At 34.5% G+C, this 25,543-nt stretch overlaps 1 protein-coding gene across 8 annotated transcripts in view; it reads right to left on the minus strand.

The window, feature by feature from the left end:
- Nek1 (NIMA related kinase 1) overlaps positions 1 to 25,543 on the minus strand; it is a 154,613-nt gene that overhangs the window by 20,944 nt on the left and 108,126 nt on the right. For 7 of the 8 annotated variants that reach the window (XM_076853660.1, XM_076853658.1, XM_076853657.1 and 4 more), the window contains 5 exons: positions 18,560 to 18,712; positions 10,352 to 10,528; positions 7,018 to 7,135; positions 5,802 to 5,890; positions 4,609 to 4,856 (listed from right to left, as the gene is read on the minus strand). In XM_076853660.1, coding sequence (XP_076709775.1) covers positions 4,609 to 4,856; positions 5,802 to 5,890; positions 7,018 to 7,135; positions 10,352 to 10,528; positions 18,560 to 18,712 — 785 coding nt within the window. The remainder of the gene's footprint in view (positions 1 to 4,608; positions 4,857 to 5,801; positions 5,891 to 7,017; positions 7,136 to 10,351; positions 10,529 to 18,559; positions 18,713 to 25,543) is intronic. The other variant, XM_076853659.1, reaches the window with a different exon arrangement.

The following is a 25,543-nucleotide window of genomic DNA, read 5'->3' on the forward strand; positions in this document are numbered from 1 at the left end:
GAAGGACAGACAATAAACAAATGAGTAAACGAAATTACACTTTGAAATGCTGCTATAGGGGTTGTGGCTCCGTGGTGGAGCACTCGCCTAGCACATGCGAGGCCCTGGGTTCGATCCTCAGCACCACATATAAATAAATAAAATAAAGGTATTGTGTCCAACTACAGCTGAAAAATAAATATTAAAAAAAAGTTAAAAAAAAGAAATAGCTGCTATAAAATAAGTAAGTAATGGATGGAAATTACTAGGAATGGAAATGGAGTCAAGGTCCCATTGATAAACATATATTTGAGAAATGAGACTCAAAAGACAATAATGAGTCAAAATTAAGCGAACAAAATGAAGCTCCTTCCAGACCAAGATAATGGCAGCACACGGGAAAGGATTTGATGTATCAGAGGAAAAAAAGGAAAAGAGAGTGAGAGGTTCTGAGTTGAGGAAGAGATAGTAAATGCCATATCAAACCTTTAGATGATGGTAAAGAGTTTGAATGTAATTATAAGAGCAGTGGAAAACCTCTGAAGTCTAAACATGTCAGTGAATTAATGATTCATAATATTAAAAATCAATTCTGGTTTGTAATTTGGTCAATGGATTTCAGACAGGCATGAACTGAGGGAGATTAGTTAAGAGACAACTGCTTGATTGATGGAACAGATAAATGATCTGTAAGAGAGAGGGGAAGAAATAAAGTTATTAGCATTGAAACGATATTTAATGTCAGGGATTACCTAGGGAAAATAAATTACTTGGAGACTTCCTGCTCTAGACACAATGAAACAAGGACCAGACCCAACCGCCCACTAAAACAACTAGAAAGCTGGACAAAATACCTGAAGCACAGTTCAGAGACTGAACAACAAACAGGCAAGAATGATCCCTTACTTTTCCACTAAACTGGCCTTCTGTTTGGAGGAAAATATCTGGACTCTGTGTGTAGTCTTGCTGGATCAATGAAATAAAGTTCAGAATGGAGAGAGTTTCATTGAAAAAAAAAAAAAAAAAGCTGGACATGGTAGCACACACCTGTAATCCCAGATGCTTGAGAAGCTGAGGCAAGAAGAGGTCAAAGCTGGCCAATGTGGTGAGACCTTGTCTCAAAAATGAATGAATGAATGAAAAAAGAAAAGGCTGGAACACATTCCTAGCAAGTGTGAGGCCCTGAGTACTCAGGAAAATCCAAAAACCCTGCAGAAAATTCATAACAAGGTAACTGGTAGTTTTTCTGAGTTGCTGAAGAAGAATAGGTTGTATATGTATAGAGTTGCCTGAAACTCTACAGGGCCAGGCAAAAATAACTGGGGCCCTGTAGGTTGAAAGATGTTCAGAATTCATGCAGATAGAGAAAATGATTAGCTTTAACCAAGAGAAGGGAGTTTTCCTCAGTGATCACCTGGGTATATAGTGGAGGTCTCAAAGGGTCACAGGTCATAGGGTAATAGCTTTAAAGACAAGATGACTATATATCTGTCCCAGCAAAGCTGAAAAACAAAGTCTGAAAGTATACAATAAATTCAAAAGTAACTAGATGTTAAAAAAGCCCAACATATTGTAAAGAAAGAAAATAAAACCCAGCAACATAATATTTACAAGGTTGAGTTTCAAATAAAGAATTACAAAACATGTCACAATGCAGGCAAAAAAATGGCCCATAGCCAGTAGAAGATTAAATCATCTACTGATCCACAGTCAGTAGAAATGGAGATAGATCTTTTACCTCTTTCGTTGTTTCCCAAGTATTTTATTTATTTTTTTGAGGCTATTGTAAATGGGGTAGTTTTCCTTTCTGAGGATTTGTCACTGACATACAGAAATGAATTTGATTTATGGGTGCTGATTTTATATCCTGCTACATTGCTGAATTGATTTATTAATTCTAGAAGTTTTCTGGTGGAACTTTTTGGGTCTTCTAGGTATAGAATCATATCATCAGCAAAAAAGTGCTAATTTGAGTTCTTCTTTTCCTATGTGTATCCCTTTCTTTCATCTAATTGCTCTGGCCAGTGTTTCAAGAATTATGTTAAATAGAAGTGGTAAAAGAGGGCATCCCTGTCTTATTCCAGTTTCTAGAGGGAATGCCTTCAATTTTTCTCCATTTAGAATGATGTTGGCCTGGGCCTTAAGAAAGAAATCAAAGAAGACCTTAGAAAATGGAAAGATCTACCTTGCTGTTGGATAGGCAGAATTAATATTATCAAAATAACCATACTACCAAAACCATTATACAGATTTAATGCAATTCTGATCAAAATCCCAGTGGCATTCCTCATAGAAATAGAAAAAGCAATCATGAAATTCAATCTGGAAAAATAAGGGACCCAAAATAGCTAAAGCAATCCTTAGCAGGAAGAGTGAAGCAGGTGGCATCACTATACCAGTCCTTAAACTATACTACAGAGAAATAGTAACAAAAACAGCATGGTATTGGCACCAATTAGACTCACAGACCAATGGTACAGAATAGAGGACACAGAGACTAACCACAAAATTACAATTATCTTATATTAGACAAAGGTGCCAAAAACATGTATTGGAGAAAAGATAGCATCTTCAACAAATGGTGCTGGGAAAACTGGAAATCCATATGCAACAAAATAAAATTAAACCCCTATCTCTCACCATGCACAAAACTCAACTCAAAATGGATCAAAGACTTAGGAATAAAATCAGAGACCCTGCGTCTAATAGAAGAAAAAGTAGGCCCTAATCTCCATCATGTGGGATTAGGACTCCGCTTCCTTAATAAGACTCCTATATCACAAGAATTAAAACCAAGAATCAATAAATGGGATAGATTCAAACTAAAAAGTTTCTTCTAGGCAAAAGAAATTATCTGTGAGGTGAATAGAGAGCCTACATCTTGGGAGCAAATTTTTACTCCTCACACATTAGTTAGAGCACTAATCTCTAGGGTATATAAAGAACTCAAAAAGGGGTTGGGGTTGTGGCTCAGGGGTAGAGTACTCACCTAGTACATCCAAGAAACCCTGGGTTCTAGCCTCAGCACCACATTAAAAAAATAAATAAATAAAATAAAGATATTGTGTCCATCTTACAACTAAAAAATAAATAATAATAAAAGAAAGGAACTCAAAAAGCTAAACACCAAACAAACAAACAAACAAACAAAAAACAAATAATCCAATCAATAAATGGGCCAAGGACCTGAACAGATTCTTCTCAGAAGATGATATACAATCAATCAACAAATACATAAAAAAATGTTCATCACAGCTAGCAATTAGAGAAATGCAAATCAAAACTACTCTAAGATTTCATCTCACTCCAGTCAGAATGGCAGCTATTATGAATACAAATAACAATAAGTGTTAGCGAGGATGTGGGGAAAAAGATCCACTGTTGGTGGGATTGCAAACTGGTGCAGCCAATACAGAAAGCAGTATGGAGAAAAAATGATGAGTAAACTTGAACACATATAAATGGAATCAACCCACAATGAAACACAAAGAGAAAAAAGACTTAACAACAAAATGACCACAATCTCAGAAAACTATGAAAGTACAGAAGTAGTCTAACATCTATGCAATACTTCCTGTATGTGGATGTAACTCAGTGGTAGACTGCTTAAAAAAAAAAAAAAGGCAGACTGACTAGCCAACAAATTTTTTATTTGATTAAAACTATGACCCATAGGGCCATCAGACCCCAAGCAGGATAAAAACACCCCTCCCCCCCAAAACTCAAAAAAACCTTACCAAAGTGTTTCAGAGTCAAATTGCTAGAAACTAATGAGAAAAAATTTTTAAAAGAAGCCAGAGGGAAGAAGAAACATTACATATAAAAAGGGAAGATAAAAAGACAGGCTGGGGTTGTATAGGCTCAGCAGTAGAGTGCTCGTCTAGCATGTGCGGTGCCCTGGGTTCAATCCTCAGCACCATATAAAAATAAATAAATAAAATAAAGGTATTGTGTCCATCTACAACTAAAAAATAAAAAAATAAAAATAAATTAAAAAAGAATCACAAGCCAGGCATGGTGGCTCATGCCTGTCTGTAATCCCAGCAGTTTGGAAGGATAAGGGAGGACTGTAGCCAATTGGTGCAGCCAATATGGAAAGCAGTATGGAGATTCCTTGGAAAATAGGGAATGGAACCACCATTTGACCCAGTTATCCCTCTCCTTGGTTTATACCCAAAGGACTTAAAAACAGCATACTATAGGGACAGAGCTACATCAATGTTTATAGCAGCACAATTCACAATAACTAAACTGTGGAACCAATAGATGCCCTTCAGTAAATGAATGGATAAGAAAAAAAAAAAAAAACATGTAGCATATAAACACAGAGTTCAGAGTCAGTCTTAGCAACTTAGGGAGGCCCTAAGCAACTGAGTGAGACCCTGTCTCTAAATACAATATAAAAAAGGGCTGGCGATGTGGCTCAGTAGTTAAGTACCCTGGGTTCAATCCCGGCACCTAAATAAATAAATAAAAACAAATACAAATTTCCTGTCAGAAATAATAGAACTTAGAAGACAATTTAATTAACATATGTGTTTTTAAGAGATTAAAACTCAACATTAAGAAAAGCAGCCAATAAGAAATATTACCAAATAGATAAAAATTCCTTTTGAAAACTATACTTGCCTTTGGATTGTTTGCATCAAAAAGACCAGTTGAAAGTCCAATCAGCAAGGAATTCTTGTTTTTATTCCTTGGTGGTGAATCAGAGTGAGAACGAAGTGGAATGGATTCCTCTGGTGAACACTGAATTGACTGACCTTGAGAGACTAAATTCAATTGTTCAGAATGAACCACTTTATGGAAAAATGGTTCTGGTTGTACAGATTTATCTAGATCACAATTAGAGTGCTGAGAATCATCTATTCCAGGTTCTAGGGTACAAAGCAGAGATTATGTGATCAGTCTGAACAGTACTTAAATAAAGCTTTAAATGATTTTGACAAGGCATAGTATTTAACAAGAATTATATAAAATAAACTCACATCTATTGGGAAAAAAATTTGTGAGTATGCTATCTTCTAAATAATCTTTATTATTATTATTATTATTATTATTATTATTATTATTATTATGTTGGAAGTCCTAAAATATAGACATAGATCCAAGCAAATGTGAAAAACACACTTAACAGTGGATTAGGTATTCATATTTTTTTGTCAGTTTATCTTTGCCCTTATAGAAGAAAATTACATTTCTCATATTTTAAGTAATACTATTTTTAAAAATGAAAAATTTATTTAATGTCCTTAGTATACTGGTTTAGTTTTCACAAGGAATTCTTTCCATAAATACTCAATAAAATAATTTAATAATTTTTCCTGCCTATTTTGTTATAAAATCCAGGTTTATGAATGCAGATTCCAATGCTTTACACATACTACATTTTAATGCTAAGTGAAGTTAGCCAATCCCAAAAAACCAAATGCTGAATGTTTTTTTTGAAATAAGGAGGCTGATTCATAGTGAGATAGGGAAGGGGAGCATGGGAGGAATAGACGAACTCTAGGGCAGAGGGGTTGGAGGGGAAGGGAAGTGGTATGGGGTTATTAATGATGGTGGAATGTGATGATCATTATTATCCAATGTACAGGTATGAAGAAACAAATTGGTGTGAATATACTGTGTATACAACCAGAGATACGAAAAATTGTGCTCTATACGTGTAATAAGAATTGTAATGCATTCTGCTGTCATATATAAATAAAAAAATGACTATGATGACCGATAAGGAATGTTCTATATGTATATATTGCCCAAATGAAACAAGTTGGTGTTAACCTTTCAGAAAGAAATCAGACTAATGCAATGATACTTACCTGTATGACTCTCACTAAAGTGGTCCACATTTCTTAGGATCCCATCCTCAGAAACTTCATTTTGCTGAATGGCTTCCCTATCTTCCAATCTGCCATAAATGGGTACACCAGTTCAAAAACATAGTTACCAGAAATAAAAGTGTTCTAATATAAAGAAAACAGAACTCAAATTCATTAGCATCCTGTGATCTCTCTCTCAAATATTTTTCTCACTTTTATATATTTTTTCTTATAAGCATACCATATGTTTCACTTTGTTCAAACTCTATCATTAATCATTCATATACTCTGAGAATTCAAACTGATATAACCCCTGGGAAAAAAAATAACTGAATTACAAATGCAATCTGTAAAAGTGCAATTGACCCAGCAATAATATTTCTGTGTTTTTATCTTACAGATACACAAAAAATTTCCTTATGTAAAATATTATTCATTGCAACATTATTTGCAATATTGCTAAATGTCTATCAAGCAGAAGACTTGATGAGTTAGAGTATCCATACAGTGAAATACAAAAGAGGAGGAAGTCTTTTTTATGTACTAATATGAAAATATTTCTCATATGTATTAGTGACTAAAAATAAACAAGGTAAAAAATATTACCTTATACTCATAACTATATTTAAAAAGGAAGGAAGAGTGTATATTTATTTATTTTTTTAAAGAGAGAGAGAGAGAGAGAGAGAGAGGAAATTTTTTAATATTTATTTTTTAGTTCTCGCAGACACAACATCTTTGTATGTGGTGCTGAGGATCGAACCCAGGCCGCACGCATACCAGTGCTACTGCTTGAGCCACATCTCCAGCCCATATTTTTGTTTACACATGCCTAAAATTATCTGAAGGAAGAAAAGAGTGGAAATTGGTCGGATAGAAATAGAGGCAGGCAAGAAATTTTATTATATTTCTTCAAATACTTTATGCACTTGTTAATTTCTGAACCATGTGAATATCTATTAAGAAATTAGGGCTGGGGTTGTGGCTCAGTGGTAGAGGGCTTGTCTAGAATGTGTGAGGCACTGAGTTCGATTTTCAGCACCACATATAAATAAATAAAGTTCACTGACAATTAAAAGAAATTTTAAAAAGAAATTAAATTATTTTATGGGGTATTGTAGTATTAGGATATTAAATTACAATATTAGGTCATTACAGTATTTTTTTAAAGTATTATAAAAGGGTCTTGAAATGTAAGAAAAAAGATACAACATACTTAGTTTCCTTTGTCTCTTTTTCCTCACTAATCCACACATCAGTAACAATACAAGGCAAGCTCCCATCTTTGTTTTTCCTACTTGGTTCTTGTAGAACTTCTGTTTCCAAATCAGGTTCTGCAAAGGAAAAACAGAATAAGAAATGAGTCAAAGCACAGTTTGTTGAAAGAATATGAATAAACATTTAGAAAATATTACTATTTTTAGACTAATATATTAATTGTAATAGAAAAATCAAATATTTTATCTGTCAGTCTTTATCTTTGTTATTGTATTAACTCTATTTATTTCTGAAAAGACACATTAATTTTTCAGCCTTTTCACTATAATAAAAATATTCAAAATAAGTATTTTTCATTACATAAAAATTTTCTCTTTATTAAAATTTTAGTAATATGTAAATTGGTTTAAAGAAGGTATAAAAACTAAGTGAAAGAATATGGACATCTGTGGTAATAAGTATGTAAGAATACACTATGATATCACAGAAGAAATTTAAATCTTAAAATCTTTAAACAATTGGGGCCAAGGTTGTAGCTTAGTGGTAGAACGTTTGCCTTGCATGTGTGAGGCACTGGGTTCGATCCTCAGCACCATATAAAAATAAATAAATAAAATAAAGATAGTACCCATCTACAACTAAAAACAAACATTAAAAAAAAATCTTTCAACAACCAAAACAGGGGGGAAAAAAAAGGAGTAGAACTATTACCTGTTTTTCCTAAGGATACAGAGAACGTAACTGGAGTGCACTAAATCCTCCTACACTTTCAAACAACTAATAACTAGGGTGCTGCTTCTGTTGTAGGCCTCCTCTTCTGACACTAAGACCATTTTGACACTCCACCCTCATGGCCTTACTACCTCCCAAAGGCTGCACCTCCAAATACTATCACATTGGGGATTGGACTTCAACATGGAATTTTTGAAGAACACACACATACACACACACACACACACACACACACACACACACACACACCATAACAAGTATTAGTAACTATGACTCTAATGAATAAAATTATTTAAGTTACTGTGGTGAATTAAAGATGATCACAGAATGCAAAGGTCTTTAACATTCTTCTTATCTAGAGTGAGCTGTGTTTCTCTTACTCTTTGATTTTGGTTGGCTCTGTGATTGCCTTGACTGATTGAATACAGTGGGAGTGATGCTGTGCCAATTTCAGGCTAAATCTTTAAGAGAACTGGCAGCTTCTGCTTGGCATCTGGAAGCCTAAGCCATCATGAAAGAAATTCAACAACTTTGGAAAAACCATATGGCAATGCTCTAAGATTAAAATGAAGAAAGGGGACCCAACTGAGCCCCACCAAGAAGATAGGCACAAGAATAATGTCTTCTTGCACCTTTCAGATAAGCCCAGCTGATGGTTGAACACCAGTGAATGATATCAGTTGATACCACATGGAGCAGAAGAACCTTCCCAATTCCTGACTCATAAATGTATGAGATAAAATAAAATAGCTGTTTTAAGCTAAGTTTTAGGAATAATTTGTGTTATAGCATTTGAAACAATTACATATCTGAAAGTTGGTGCAGATATAAAAGCTTAAAACACGTGTACTGGCTTTGGGGTTCAGCAGCAGGCATAAGTTGAAAGGGCTTCATAAAGACTGCTGATGGGAGACTGGCCAGTAGAAAAATGCTAGTGGAGGCTGGAGAAAAAGGGATTATTGCTACACAGAAATAGGAAACTTGGTACCTACAATAATAAGGAGGACAGAAAAGAAACTTTATGGATTTAGTGACCTAATTAAGGAGCTAGCTATCAATGCTGAACATTGAAGGTACTAGCTAACTTCTGCTACCAGCCTTATCAGAGTAGAAGATAACAGCTTAATTGAAGAAAAAAAACTCTTTAAATTATGAACAGAATTTAGAAGAGATACAGAGGGCCCAGAATAATTCCTTTCAGGTAGCAAAAGCATTTCAAAGGAAGACATAACCTCATGACAAAGAGTTAATATAGGGCAGTAAATTGTGGCCTCTTGGCAAAGGAGAAGTCAAGGGTAAGACCATAAGCTCTTCTGTTTTGGCACAGGAATATTAAGACATACCTTACAGACCCTTTTTGATGCACAAAAGGATTTATAAAGACTAAAGAGTACTGTCTCAGAGCAACTTCATAGACAAAAAAAAGTTCTACTTGTGTATGCACACCAGCTCAGACTGAAAGGAACAACTGTTCAGAAAAGAACCCTTGAGGGGGCTGGGGATATAGCTCAGTTGGTAGAGTGCCTGCTTCCTATGCACAAGGGCCTGGGTTGTATCCCCGGCACTACAAAAATAAAAAGGTCCTTGAGGGCATCAGTTTTTGGTGCCATGAAAGCGGGCTAACAGTGCTTCTGGCCGGATGTCAGAATTTCCATCAACCAATGGCAACTATGTGCTTCCCATCTTCCCTGGTTTTGAAAAGAAGTCTTTAGGCCTGTCTCACCATTTAATGTTGATATGTAGAAGGCAATTAAATTGACTTTTTAACTTACAGGTCTCCAGATTGAGAATACTTGAGGAATGGTACCCAAGAAAACTCAACATAGGGGCCTGACTCTTCTAGCATCACCCTTTGGCTCTGAGCTGTCATAATGAGACGAGGCTTTGAGAGGGCTGAGCATATTTTGCACATGGGAAGAATGTAAAAATTTGAAGGCAGAGGGCAGACTATGGCAGATTAAACATGGCTACAAATTCTTTAAAGCTCTTATCTTTGAAAAGTGATTCGTTTCCCCTGTGCTGGTTTTGACCAAGGGAGCATGACAGAAGTGATATTGTGCCAATTCTATGACTAGCTTTTCAGAGAACAAGCAGCTTTCACCTCAGCATCTGTGATATGGCTGCAAATTCTTTAATACTCTTCCCTTGGGAAGTGGCCCTGATTCTCTTTGAATCTAGCTCTGGGTCCTTGAAAACAAGTCAGACTACCTTACTAGAAAAAGTCACAGAATGGCCCTGAGATTCCATGGAAAGGGAGGGAGGCCCATCTTAATTCAGCCTTCTAGCTGCACCTTACAAGACAGCAGTAAAGCCATCTTGGTTCCTTTAGATGGCCTCACTGCCAGCTGAATACCATACCAAGCGATCTTTCAAATAAGGAAACATGAATTGGAAAAAATCATCTGAGCCAAGCTTTAATTCAATCTCTGACACATAAGATAATAAACCATGGCCAGTATAAAATAAAAGTATAAAAGCAGCAAACTTAATTTGAGGTGAATTATTCAAACATATACACGAATCTCAATGATCTGTTTATAAAGAAGAGATTTAAGTATGAGTAAATCAAATCTAGCTTATTTTGAGGTATTAAAACATACCTTCTATATTTCCTTCTGGTTTCATTGATATCTGTGGAGATGCCTCACTAAACTTAGGACTTTTTGTATCGATGGAAGAGTCAACAGAAGCTGATGGATTTATTTCATGTGAAACACACTGTATTGTTTCTTCTCCAATAATTAAGGGTGTGCATTTTTCTCCTTCAGAAGAAATCTCTGTAGAAACAAAAAATGAAATATTATGCTCTCAAAATGATTTGAATTTTATTTGTTATAACTTTTAGAGCTAGGTTAAAAAATGCATTCTTCCAATAGGTACTTATTAGTTAAATTCTGCTATTGCCTAGAAATTAATAAATGATAAGATATATGACAGTCAAATTTTATTTCAATTGTATATGATTTCTAGGGTGGTTAACAAGGTTGACATTCTTTTTTTTTGTTTTTTGGGTGAAGTAAATACATGTATATCAGAATAGCATTTTAAAAATTAACTAATTGTTTTTGTTCATATGTAAAACTACTAGTTACTTTTAATTGCTCGGAAGCTCTTTATACTGTTAACTCATGGCAGGAGAGAATGGATTTATCACATATTAACTTATTGCAATTATCTACCCTCAAGGTATTCTTCTTCATTTATTGAACATTTTACTTTCTGACTCACCATCTTTCCAATACTAATTCTGTCATAACTAATTAGACAATGTCTATATTTGCAACAACAATCCTTCCAATATCTACACATAGTTCGCTGAATTTCACTGTACCTCTATCTTCACTCTAGCTTGGTCACTCTACCGGTCAAATCAAGGAGATTTTATCATAAATTACAGTTCCTGAGAATTTCCGGTTTTAAATTCTACACTCTCCAGTCTCTAATATTCTATTTTTGTAGTTATCTCCCTCAACTACTCCAACTCTGAAAATATTTTTATCCTGAAATTGCCTTCAATGCACTGATCCTGCCACATCTTCCTTCTCCATCATCCCCATTAAGATCCATTTAAAGGTCATCATTACAATTATTTTTTTTGCATACACCCTCAACTCATTGTACTCACTTTATTGTACTCAAGTGGCAAAAAATCCATTTCCACATATATGCATTTGTGTGCCTACAATATCTGCAACACCTGGCTGAAATGCTTGGAGAAAATGAGAGATCCATGCTCATTGGCCTCAGTTTCAATTTATCATTCTACATGTGGTTTGGATATGGTTTTGAAGACTCAAGTATTGAAAACCTTAAGAGGTAAGGGTTAAGGTGGTTAAATGTTAAATGGTGGTGGGACCTATAGACGTAAAGGCTAAGGGGAGGTCACTGAGGGTGCTGCCTCTGGAAGGAATTGGTGTGGTATGCCTGATATCCATGTCAACATAGTTCTTTCTTAATTTTTTTTAATTTGTTATTTTTAGTTATTTTAGTTATTTTTAGTTATGCATGACAGTAGAACGTATTTTGACATATTAAACATACGTGGAGTGTAACTTCCCATTTTGTGGTTGTACATGATATAGAGATACACTGGTCATGTATTCATATATGAACATATTCATATATGAACAGTTATTTTCATTTCATTCTATGTTCTTTCATATTCCCATCACCCTCTCTTCCCTTCATTCCCCTTTGATTAAAATCTAATGAACTTCTATTCTTCCCTCACCACCACCCTTATTATTTATTAGCATCTGCATATCAGAGAGACCATTAGACTGTTGGTTTTTTGGGATTGGTTTATTTCATTTAGCATAATATTCTCCAGCGCCATCCATTTACCAGCAAATGCCATAATTTCATTCTTCTTTATGGCTGAGTAATATTCCATGTATATACATATATGTGTGTGTGTGTGTGTGTGTGTGTATGTATAATCTCACATTTTCTTTATCCATTTATCTGTTAAAGGGCACCTATCTTTTGTGAATTGACCTGCTATAAACACTGATGTGGCTACCTCACAATAGTATCTTGATTTTTAAATTACTTGGGTACACGCTGAAGAGTGGGTTAACTGGGTCAAATGGTGGCTCCATTCCAAGTTTTATGAGGAATCTCTTTTTTTTTTTTTATGAGAAATTTCTGCTTTCCAGAGTGGTTGCACCAATTGTCCAACCAGCAACGGATGAGTGTACTTGTTTCTGCACATCCAATTTACTGTTGCCGGTACTCTTGATTACTGCCAATCTGCCAGGAATGAGAGGGAATCTCAGTGTAGTTTCAATTTGCATTTTTCTAATTGATAGATGTTGTACTTCTTTTTCATATATTTATATTTCTTCTGTGAAGTGTCTTTTCAGTGCCTTTTCCCATTTATTGACTAGGTTACTTGTTCTTTTGGTGTTAAGGCTTTTGAGTCCTTTATATATCCTAGAGATTAATGCTCTATCTGAGGTCCAGGTGGCAAAGATTTTCTCAGATTCTGGAGGCTCTCTTGTCATGTTCTTGATTGTTTCATTTGCTGTGAAGAAGCTTTTTAGTTTGATAACAGCCCATTTATTGATTCTTGATTTTACTTCTTGTGCGCTTTGAGTCTTGTTGAGAAGTTGGTGCCTAAGCTGATATGATGGAAAGTTGGGCCTATATAATCTAGTAGGAACAGGTTCTCTGGTCTAATGGCCAGGGCCTCAATCCACTTTTGAGTTTTGTGCAGAGTGAGAAATAGGGGTCTAATTTCATTTTACTACATACAGACTTCCAGTTTTCCCAGAATCATATGTTGAAGAGGCTATCTTTTCTCCAAAATATGTTTATGGCATCTTTTTCTAGTATGAGATAACTGTATTGTAGGTATGACTCTGTGTCTTCTATTGTGTTTCATTGGTTTTCATGTCTATTTTGGTTCAAAAACCACACTGTTTTTGTTACTGTAGCTCTGTAGTATAATTTAAGGTCTGGTGTAGGGCATGGCTGCCTGCTTCCTGGTCTTGAGGCTGCACATGTGGCTGGGACGGCTTCTGATCAGCCAGGAGGCGGTGCTGTGGGGGGTGATGGAGGAGGCGGACCACATTCACAGCAAATGAAACATCCAGGATAGGTCCAGGACTCTTCCGCCTTTGTGGACAGCTCATTCCTTCCCTCACAGACTACGGGATGGGTGGACATGTGAACTTGCTCCACCCCTATGACCTTCATTCTGATTGGTTCCTGTGCAGTATATAAGCTGTGTGTACTTCCTCATTAAACAAAATCCTGCTTTGACTGTTCTCCCTGGCACATCTGATTGTCCTCTGGCAAGGGAGGGCTGGGTGTGGGTGGCCAGTCGACCTGTACCTTTCTTGGCTCGTCCTGGTCGGGGCGTGCTTTCCCTGCTTCTCCCGCCGGTCAGGAGAAGATGGGGGGCTAAAAACCCCAACAGTCTGGTATTATGATGCCTCCTGTTTCACTTTTCTTGCTAAGGATTGCTTTGGCTATTCTGAGCCTCTTATTTTTCCAAATGAATTTCATGACTGCTTTTTCTATTTCTGTGAAGATTGTCATTGGGATTTTAATAGGAATTGCAATAGATCCTTATAAGGCTTTTTGTAGTATGGCCACTTTAACAATATTAATTCGGCTTATCCAAGAACTTAGATCTGTCCATCTTCTAAGATCTTAATCAATGTCTTTCTTTAGTAGACTATGGTTTTCATTGTAGAGATCTTTCACCTCTTTTGATTGATTCTTATATATTTTATTTTTTCGAGACTATTATGAATGGGATAGTTTTATTAATTTCTCTTTCAGTTGATTCATCACTCATATATAGAACACAATTGATTTATGGGTGTTAATTTTATATCCTGTACTATGCTGAATGAATTTATGAGTTCTAGAAACTTTCTGGTTATTTTTTGGGGAGTCTTCTAAATATAGAATCATGTCATCAGCAAATAGGGATAGTTTGAGTTCCTTCTTTTCCTATTCATAGGCCTTTAATTTCTTTCTACTTTCTAATTGCTCTGGCTAGGGTTTCAAAAACTATGTTGAATAGAAGTGGTGAAACATGGCATCCCTGCCTTGTACCAGTTTTTAAAGGGAATGCTTTCAATTATTTTTTTCATTTAGACTGATGTTGGCCTTGGGTTTAACATATATATCTTTTACAATGTTTAGGTATATTCTTATTATTCCTAGTGGTTCTGGTGTTTGGAGCAAGAATGGATGCTGAATTTTGTCAAATGATTTTTCTGCATCTATTGAGATAACCATGTGATTCTTACCCTTAAAGTCTATTGATGTGATGAATTATGTTTATTGATTTCCAGATGTTGAATCAACCTTGCTTCCCTGGAATGAACCCCACCTAATTATGGTGCACTATCTTTTTAATATGCTTTTAAATGCAATTTGCCAGTATTTTCTTAAATTTTCTAAATTCCTTCTCTTACATTTCTTCCAACTCTAGGGCCCAGCAATTTTAGTCCATGCTGGAAGTAGAAAATCTAGATAACTTTGGGTTTGCAAATGACTTATTTTCCATACAACACCTAACATATGACCTGAAAGAGGAGGAATTGTTAAGGTAGAATTCGCTAAATTGAACAATTTGTGCTACGTTAGACAATGAGGAGATAAAGCCACAAGCATGGGAAAAAATATATGTTTGCAAAAGACATCAGATAATGATTGTTAACCAAAGTATTCAAGTAACTACTAAAGGTCAACAACAAAACTTAACAATTAAAACATGGCAAAAAATTGAAACAGATAACTTACCAAAGAAGATAAATAACAAATAAGCATATGTCAAGAAGCATACAAAAAGATGTTCAGCATCATATATCATTAGGGAATTGGATTTAAACACCAATAAGATACCAGTACACACAAATTTAAATGCCTCAAATCCAAAATACTGACAACAGCAAATATTGGAGAAAATGTCAAGTAAGAGGACCTCTTATTGCTGGTAGGAAAAGTTACATGATTTGTTAAAAAACTGAACATGTTCTAACCATATGATCCAACAATCAAGTTCCTTAATATATTTACCCATACGAGTTGAAAACTATGTATATACAGAGACCTGCACATGAATGTTTATATCATCTTTATTTATAATATAAATATTCATGATTATTTATAACAATCTTCTTTATTTATCATTGTCCAAACTTAGAATCAACCAAGATGTCCTTCTGTAGGTGAATGGATAAGTAAATTGTAGCACATCCATACAATGTCATAAAGAAATGAACTATAAGACAAAAAGGTATGGAAGAACCTTCAGGGCATATTACTGAGAGAATTCATTCTGAAAAATGCTACATATTGCATGATTTCCAACTATATGACATTCTGGAAGACAAAAAACTATGTAGCCAGTAAAATGATCAAACAGAGGACAGTGATGGGTTATAAACAGGTAGAGCACTGAAGACTTTTGAGCAGTAAACTATTTTGTATGATTCTATAATGGGTGGATACATGGCACTCTTCATTTGTCAAAAAAACCATAGAAATATAACAGGAACAGCAAATCCTAATGTAAGCTATGCATTCTGACAATAAATATGTCAATATTGGCTCATCAAATCTAATAAATGTACAACTGTGGTGTGGGATGTTTATGGTGGGAAGGCTGAGCATATGTGGGAGAAAGGGGTATTCATCAGGAATCTCTGTACTTCCTATTCAATTCTGCTGCAAACATAAAACTGTTCTTAAAAAACATATATTAAAATTTAAAAAGACAGCTGATATAAAAATATTGGACTTTTGAAAACTACTGGACTTTTTAAGAAAACAGTTGGACTTTTTCTAGGAAGAAAATAAAGATACTCTTTGAATATTTGAGTAAAAAGACTAAGTCACTTATCTAGGAAAGAAAATAATACTGTCTATGGACTTTCTGACTGAAATGCTTTATGCCAGAATACAGTGATGTCATATATTAAAGATAATAAATTTTAAAAAGTCAAGGATTTTATATTTATTCAAACTGATCTTCAAGAACAAAGTTGTAAGACAAACTTAGGGACAAAACACCAAGATCTCTGGGGTATAATGTTCACAGTAGTCCTTCCTACATAATCAATTACAAAGAGAGCTTCAGAGACTCAAAATGACAAAAGACACTGACAAAACAATTAGAAGACTACAGAACATCACAGTCTCTCTTTTAATTCAAAAAACAATCTTTGATAATAGTGCTTCTAATCTACATAGAGAGAAACTGAATGTCTATGTTAAAGGAACTTACCCATGACTGCTTAGCAACTGACAGAGCCAGAATCAGAACCACAGCCCATACTTTTTCCACACAAAGCTGAGAAAGCTGGTGCTCTCACAAATACATTAACCACACCTCTGTGTCTTTGCATACACTGGCACTAAATATTGTTCTTTTAAAAAAATTTCTTTGACTTAGCTCAAAATAACTTGCTTTCTCTGTGGATTTTCCTAATCCAAAAGGGCCAATATATTATTGTTAGTTCAACTGTATTAAAGTAAAGTTTCCTCCTCTATGGCCCCAAAACATGTCACATATAACATTTTAACACAGACTCTGACACATATTATATTCACAATGCCAAGAATTCTCACTTTTTTCTCTTAAAATCCCAGTACAGAGCATATTCTTCTGAGTAAACGTAGTTGGGGAAAAAATAAAAAAAAGAGAGCAGCTAACAAGCCTGACTTTTCAAGATAAAGTTACTTACTTAAACATCTGTGAAGTACCTTTGAACACTGTGCATCCTTTTTATTCTTGCCCTTTTCATGCAGTTTTATAATATATTTGTTTTCATTTTTTTCTATCCTCTTGAGCTCAAATATGAATTTTTATTTCTTTGTGAATTCACCATATCACACATAATAGTGTGGACAGCTAATAAATGTTCAATAAATAGTTGAAGAGCTAAATTTTAAAAACTCAGACAAATAGTAAGCTATTCTTGTAGTCAGATTATGGTGAACATGGAGAATGAAAGCTCTATTTTATGCTGCTTAAGTTTTATTGTATATCAAATTATATACATTTAAGTAATAAAAATTTACATGAGAAATCAGAATCTGATATTTTTAAAGAAATATTTCTAAAGGGCATAAACATATATAGGACTTTTAGACTTTAAAAGATCTGACATTTTTATCATTATTTAAGAAAGTCTTTATATCCTGGAGACATTTGTATGCTGGAATAAAACCTGAGGCATTATGAAAATCAGGCCAGAATATAGGTTAGCATACAACTACACATTTTCCTGATGAGTTTGAACAAATTAATTACAAATTAATTATAGGTCTATACATTTTGTGCTTTTGCTCTTTATCCAAACAAATAATTATACTAACTCTTCTTTATTCAAAGTATTTTTCCCTTAATATAAAAAAAGGTCAATTGCTAAGAGATACATCCTTAATAAGAAAATAGCAACCTACTTTTGCCCCTTCAGTAACATGTGCATAGGCTCATTTCACTAATTCTCAGCATCTAACTAATGCCATTATAGAACATGTCAATAGCCTCATCTCCTTGAGCTTCAGAATGAGTTTCACTATAAATTTTAGGGAGAGACAAAGATCAACAGAGAAAAACAGCACAAAAATTCACACACACTCACACCTGGACATACTTTTCCAAAGAGGAAAACTACGTTCAACATACTTATCATGTGGACAAGCTATTTAATTTGAAAACACTTGTTATATATATGGAAACTATTCCTTATGCATGATTGTAATACCAAATCCCAAAAGACTCATAGATCATGAAGGTTTTCCTTCTGCCTCATAACTCTCCCTCCCCACTCCTAGAATAATGTCTATCATTACTACTACTGATCTTTTCATCAAATGAATTCCTGAATCTACATCAAAACACAAACCATTCATCTTTAAAATTGCTCCTATATTTTTCTTCATGGAAAACATTGTTCTGATATTTCCAGCTTCCCTATGAAATTTTCTATTCCTTTTTTTTTTTTTTTGGAAGGGTCTTATTATGTTACCCAGGCTTGTCTCAAATGCACAATCCTCCTGAGTAGCTGAACCAACAGGCATGCACTACTGTGTGCCCAGCTTCCTATTTCTTTTATCTTTAGATCCTGTTCAGGACACAGGAGTCAAAACTCATGACACTACCATGTAGTATTATCAATTCCCCAGAAAATTAAATCATTCTCTGTATTAGTGAAATATTATTACAACCAAAAAATGATCCATTTCAAATAATTCACTTTAAATGGAAACATCTTAAAGCATACAATTCAATTTTTAATATTACTTCTAGTATAGAAAAACAACTACTTTCTGCTTACCACTTTTAATAGTTGTATTTTCTAATAATTCTGTCTGGAGTTGTAGTTCTGCCTCTCCAAGTATCTTCAGAACTGAATTTGCAGGGCTTTTACCCCAGACTTTTCTTGGAGATCCACTAGGTTCTATTTTAACAACTTCTCCCACTGTATGCTCTATATATATATAAAAAAAAATACAAAGAAGTAATTTTCAATGATAGAAATAATAATTCTGCCCTGGCAGATTTGGTGTCTTTTATCTAAGTGTTAGCTTAAGGAGAAAAAAAAAATATATCCAAAAGATATCAGAGAATAAATATTAAGATACCATATGCTTGTGGATTAAAAGTAAAAAAAGTATTTCTAGTAAAATTTGTTATATTTTATATATCATTGGACACTTTTTGACAATAAGAATTTGGCATAAACTATTTTAATAAAATTTAGTGAAGCGGGCCAGGGTTGTGGCTCAGTGGTAGAGCACTTGCCTAGCATACTGGGTTTGATCCCTGCATCACATAAAAATAATAAAATAAAATAAGGGTATTGTGTCCATTTACAGCTAAGAAAAATATTTTAAAAATTTAAACAATTAGTGAAGCATTAACTAGAAAATTATCTAATAAAGTCTGAGTCATTGGAACATTTAGTAGTAAAACATAAAGCCTATAGGTACCAAGGAGTAATACACAGGATATAATATATTATGGGGCATAAGTTATACAACCTTTCAATTGTAAACTATATGGTTGATACAGTTTCTTTGGTACCAGTGCCATGAAAGTAAGTATATGAAGAATAACAGGTAATATTCAGTTTTGTACAACCAACAAACATGACTCCAATTAGGAGTTAATTTTTAAAAGGATGATTAAACAGATAACACAGAAACAGATCCATACCTTTAAAGTCATCTGATGTTTTTTTTTTCTAAAAGTATTTTTTTTTTTTGGTTGTAGTTGGACACAATACCTTTATTTTATTTATTTATTTTTATGTGGTGCTGAGGATTGAACCCAGAGTCTCGCACATGCTAGGCAAGTGCTCTACTGCTGAACCACAACCCCAGCCCCAGTCATCTGATGTTTGACAAAGATGCCAAAACAATGCAACTGGGTGGAAAGAATCTTTAAGAAACAATACAATTGAATGTATATAAGAAAAAAGAAAAGAACATAAAGTTCAACCCTGTAAATGCATGTAGAGAAAACTCAGGTGGACTCAGTGGTCTCTCTAAGATGAGAATACAGAGCCTAGGGAGGCCAAAGTGGCTAGTGTTTGCAAGATAGTAGTGCTGAAAAATAGAAAGTTACACAGAAAGAGAACTCAGGAAAACTGTAAAAAGCCATTTCAAGTTTTTAGCTGAGCACTAATAAGCACATCAGTATATCATTTGTAAGAAAATTACTGGTGTCCAGAGAAAAGACCACCCAAAAGGAGTAGATGGAATAATACTTTGGAGTTTACACAGGGCCAGAAATAGTTCTTATTTCTAAGCAGGAAAAGAAATCCTTACAATTCACAAGGCATCAGGCAAATTATTAAGAAAGGCTGTTGACTTAGCTAAGGGCAAGATTAGCAATAGACTAAACACTGCTCTGTTTCACTTAACAAAGCTTAAAAGCAAGACCTAAATGGGTCAAGTTATTCACAAGTAATTAAATTGCGTCCCAAAACAAAGGTCAAGAATATTTATAGGAACCCAAAAATATATGTAACACAGATTGAAGTTTATAAGGCTTGGCCCCCCCAAAATCACCCTAGCAGAATACAACCTGTGGTAAAAGAAAAAAAATAAAGTTTAACAATTGAAAAGAACCGTATAAATGGACAAGAACATTTATAATTGTATTATAGCTGAATTCCGTATGTTCAACCATATTAAGAAAAGACTGGCCATGGTAATTCAAAATAAGGAAAGTATTAACAAAGATAAAGGAAAAAAGAAAAAGAAAAACAAGGACAACAACAACAAAAACCCAAACCTGGAACAGCTAATGCTCCCAAATTTTCCAAATTTGATGAAAACTATAAACTCATAAATCCAAGAACAACAACAAAACTCAAGCAAAACAAACATGATGAAAATGGCATCAAGGGCATCATATTCAAATTCACTACAAACAAGGTTACAGGGAAAATCCAAAAAGCAGGGGAAAGAAAAGACAATATATAAGAATAAGAGATGATTTCCCATCACAAGTAATACAGACAGTGGGGAACATCAATAAAATATTAAAAAATTAGAATATATGCAAAATAAAGGAAAAATATAAGTTTTTACAAACACATAAAAACCAGAACAATTCATCACTAGCAGGACTGCACAGTAAGAGGTCTTAAAGGGAGTATTACAGGACCATATTAATGGACAAGAACATTTATAATTGTCATTATAGCTGAATTCCATATGTTCAACAACCTAGAGAAAAGACTGGCCATGGACACAAATTTGTCCTACACAAAAGAATAAAGAATAATGGAAATGGTGAGATTATGATAGATAAAAACAACCTTTTCTGAGTAATTATTATTTAAATTGCTTCAAAGGATAGATGACTTTGAGATATTATGGGATATGTAGCATAAGTAAAAAAAAAATCAAACAAACAAAAAACAAAAATCCAAAACAATAGCACAAAGGTTGGGAGGGAATAAATTTAAGAATATTGTTGTGGGGCTGGGGATGTGGCTCAAGCGGTAGCGCGCTCGCCTGGCTTGCGTGCGGCCTGGGTTCGATCCTCAGCACCACATACAAAAACAAAGATGTTGTGTCCGCCGATAACTAAAAAATAAATATTAAAAAAAAAAAAGAATATTGTTGTAATGTTCTTACATTACACTTGAAGTATACTAAATCACTTGAAATTAGATTATGATTTCAAGATACTACTAACTCTAAAATAAACACTAAAATAGAACAATGAGCTAGAGATAATAAATCAATGATAAAATGGAATTACAAAAATATATTCAACTTGTAAAAAATTCACGAGCAAAGAAGAGGAAAAAGGAATAGGGAAGAAAAATAGAAGGTCCAAACAGAAAACAAATAACAAAATGGTACACTTAACATTCTATTGCTTGTAAGTAGTGTAAAAACACCAGTAAAAGGTTATAAGAGTATTTTTAAAAAGGCAAACCCAACAATATTCTGCATATAAGAGACCTACATTAAATATAAACACATAAATAGATTAAAAGGGAAAGGAAAGGATAAAGGTACTCCTGGGCTGCCAGGAACTGGCTGCAACCCTGTAATCCCAGAAACTCTGGAGGCGAGACAGGAGGATTGCTGAATTCCAGGCCAAGCTAGGCAACTTAGAGACCCTGTATCAAAATTTTAAAAATAAAACAAAGGGCTGGGATGTAGTTCAGTGATTTCAGAAAAAAGTTACCTCTGGGCAACTTCTGAATCACTACTGACTCAAAACCATATTGTCAAATGGGCAGACACACAAACAACATGAAAAAGCAACTTCACTGAAAAAAAAAATCACTTAAAGCTGGGCACAGTGGCACATGCTTGTAATGGCAGTGGCTTGAGAGGCTGAGGCAGGAGGATCGTGAGTTAAAGGCAACCTCTTCAAAAGCAAGGTGCTAAGCAACTCAGTAAGACCTTGTTTCTAAATAAAATACAAAATAAGGCTGTGGATGTGGCTCACTGGTTGAGTGCTCCTGAATTTAATCCCTGGTACCAAAACAAACAAACAAACAAGAAAAACACCTCAAACAAACTAATAGAATTCAATAACAGAATCCATCAACAAAATAGTGGAAGAGATGACAGAGAAGGAGTTTAGAATGTTCAGAGTCAAACTGATTTGTGAGGGAAAAGATGATGTAAGGGTGAAAATATAGGAAGCAAAAGATTACTTGAATAAAGAAAGAGATTCTGGGGGTGGGGACAACCAAGCAGAAATCCTAAAAATGAAGGAATCAATAAACTATATTAAAAATTTATTGGAAGGCATCATCAGCACACTAAATGAATTGTGAGCCAGAGTCTCAGGCAATGAAGACACAAAGTTGACCATGAAGGAAAGGTGTTAATAGACCATGAACAGAAATTCTAAAAAATATGATATTTAAGATTTATTGGGATAGATGGAAGGCCTGAAGATATAGACCAAAGGAATGCATAATCTTTTCAATGAAATAATATCTGAAAATTTCTAAAACCTTAAGGATGAAATGGAAAATCAAACACAGGAGGTTTACAGGATACCAAATGTACAAAATCACAACAGACCTACACCAAGACACATTATTATGAAAATGCACAGCACTCAGAATAAGGGCAGAATTTTAAAGGTTGCCAGAGAAAAAAATGACAGGTTACTTTTAGAGGCAAAACCAATCTGATCTCAGCTGTCTTCTAACCCAGTTAGGAGGTTGTGGATTAACATATACCTATCTCTGCAAGAAAATGAACGTCAACCAAGAATATTATAACCCAAAATATTAAGACTCAGAACTGACAATGAAATTAAAACCTTCCATGGTAAACAAAAGTTAAAAGAATTCACAAATAGAAAGGAATTCACAAATAGAAAGACTGCACCACAGAACATTCTTAGCAAAATATTTCATGATGAAGAAATGAAAAATAAAAGAGAAAACTGGCAAAGGGAGGAACTACACTAGAAGAATAGCCAATCAAAGGAGAAACTAATTCAAATTAAAAACCAGAAATAAAATGACAGGGAATAAAAACCATTTTTCAATAATAACATTGAATGTAAATGGCCTGAACTCATCAATCAAAAGACATAGACTGGTAGACTGAATTAAAAAACAAGACCCAACAATGTGCTGTTTCCTAGAGACTAAAATTTCACGAAAATCAAAGGAAGATTAGTAGGAATGGCAAATAGGAGGAAGGGGAGAAGAAAGTGTGCTGGGGGAAATATATTAGTCAAATTATATTTTTATATTGTGTGTATGTTCAAACACTAAACAACAAATTCCATCATTATGTACAATTATAATGCACCAATAAAGAATGTAGAAAAAAATTAAGGTGAACTACTTGCTCAATATACAAAAGTTTAAAAAATCTCTTGTTATTTATAAGATTTGTAAAAAAAAAAAAAAAAAAAAAAAGTCTTTCAGGCAGAAGGAAATAATATGGAAATACAAACTGAAACAAAAAAATCATGAGCACCAGAAATGATAACTAAATGGGCAACACAAAAAGATTTTGAAAATTTAAATCTCTTAAAAGATAAGAGTTCTGATTTCTACGAAGATGGAAAAGGCACACATCAACCCATAGCTTGCATTACATATAGCTATAAAAACTAGAACAAAATGCATAAAGCAACTGAGAACTCTGAAAGGCAAAAGCAGCTGCAGTGGGGAAGACAAAAATTCAAAGTACCCTAAACCAGTGGTGAAATACTCAGTGTTTCCTAGTTAAGATTCAACACATCACAACCCCAGAAGTAGACACCAGACTGCAAACACAGGAAGTACAGGAGCAGCTCTCTTGCTCTGGCTTGAACAAAGGGAAAGGGATATCCTAAAGCTCAGATAGAATACAAAAGTCCCCAACATTTTTCAAAATTTCTTTATTCCTTTATTTCTTTTCCTAAATCCTATACAATTCCGTGGTAGTGGGATAGAGCAGTTGATAGTGGGAACCCACAGGAGTCAAAACTGGGAGAGAAGAAGCTTCCTTTTTGTCCAGAGGAGATATAATATCAAGAAGACAGGGCCAAATCCCATTTTTCTCTCTAATTTCTGACCACTTGGCTCCAAGTATACAAACAGCGCCAAGTAATTAAAGTCCCAGCTTTCTGACCAGATGAGGAAAGAAAGGAGCTTCAGGAAACTAGAAAATACCAGGAGATAGTGAAGACAATAAAATTCAAGAAAGTGACCCCATAAAGCAATTCTTTATTACTTCAACTCACGGTCCAATATGCACACTCATGAATCTGATCCTTTCTGGCATCTCAAAAGACTTTGGAAACTAAATTAATAGATTATACTCTAGGTCCCAGAGTAGTCAAGGGGTGGTGCGTATGGTCAAAGTTAAGAAATTTAACAGATACCATAATGCCTGTAAAACCTAAAATATTTATTATCCGGTAATTTAGAGAAGATATTGCTGATTCCTGTTTTAATAATTCTCCCCTCTGCAGTAGGAGTTTGAGTCAACAAGAAAAACTGGAGTCTACAAAGGAAAGAAAGGGAAGAGGTGTAGGAAAAATATTTGAGGAAATAATTGCTGAAAACTTTATGGAGTCAACATGTAGGACCCCCCTCATTATCTAGCTCTGGTTATCCCTTCCAAGTCTTCTTGCTTCATTCTTTGTCATGAATTTTGAACATTAGAAATCCATGTTGAATTACATCTATTTCCCTGAGCTTCTCCTGTATTTTTACTCCTGTCCTAACTATTCCCTGCCCAAAACCCTCTGTATGGGTTTGGTTTAGCTAATTACTTCTTTCCTCAACATATAACATTTTCTGGTAATCACTTCCTTAGTCTCCCAAGACTGACATATGTCCTTGCAATTATTCTTACAATAACCTATGATTATTCCTGGTGTATTACTTATATTATTTATCAGCTCCAGTTGCTTCTTACTTTCCATCCTTCCCACTAAACACCAGCCACCTTAAGAACAGGAACTATGTCTTAACCATTATCGTATCCCTACTGCTTAAGAGTGTGTAGCATGTATAGGTACTCAATAAAGAACTGCTGAATAGGGCTGGGGTTGTAGCTTGGTAGTAGAGCACTTGCCTAGCATGTGTGAGGCACTGGGTTCGATCCCCAGTACCATATAAAAAATAAACAAAATAAAGGTATTGTGTCCATCTTCTATTAAAAAAAGAGGAACTGTTGAATAAAGAAACAAAACAAATGCTATCAAGTCTTTGGGGTTTTCTCCAATGTGAGAAAGACTTTGGCAAAAATTGCCCATTAATTTTTTTTTCCCTTAAAATTAGGCTTGTCCATGCCCTTTTAGAATATAAGAACCACAAGTGCAC

The sequence above is a fragment of the Callospermophilus lateralis genome, chromosome 4, assembly GCF_048772815.1.
Source record: "Callospermophilus lateralis isolate mCalLat2 chromosome 4, mCalLat2.hap1, whole genome shotgun sequence".
Classification (NCBI taxonomy): Eukaryota; Metazoa; Chordata; class Mammalia; order Rodentia; family Sciuridae; genus Callospermophilus; species Callospermophilus lateralis.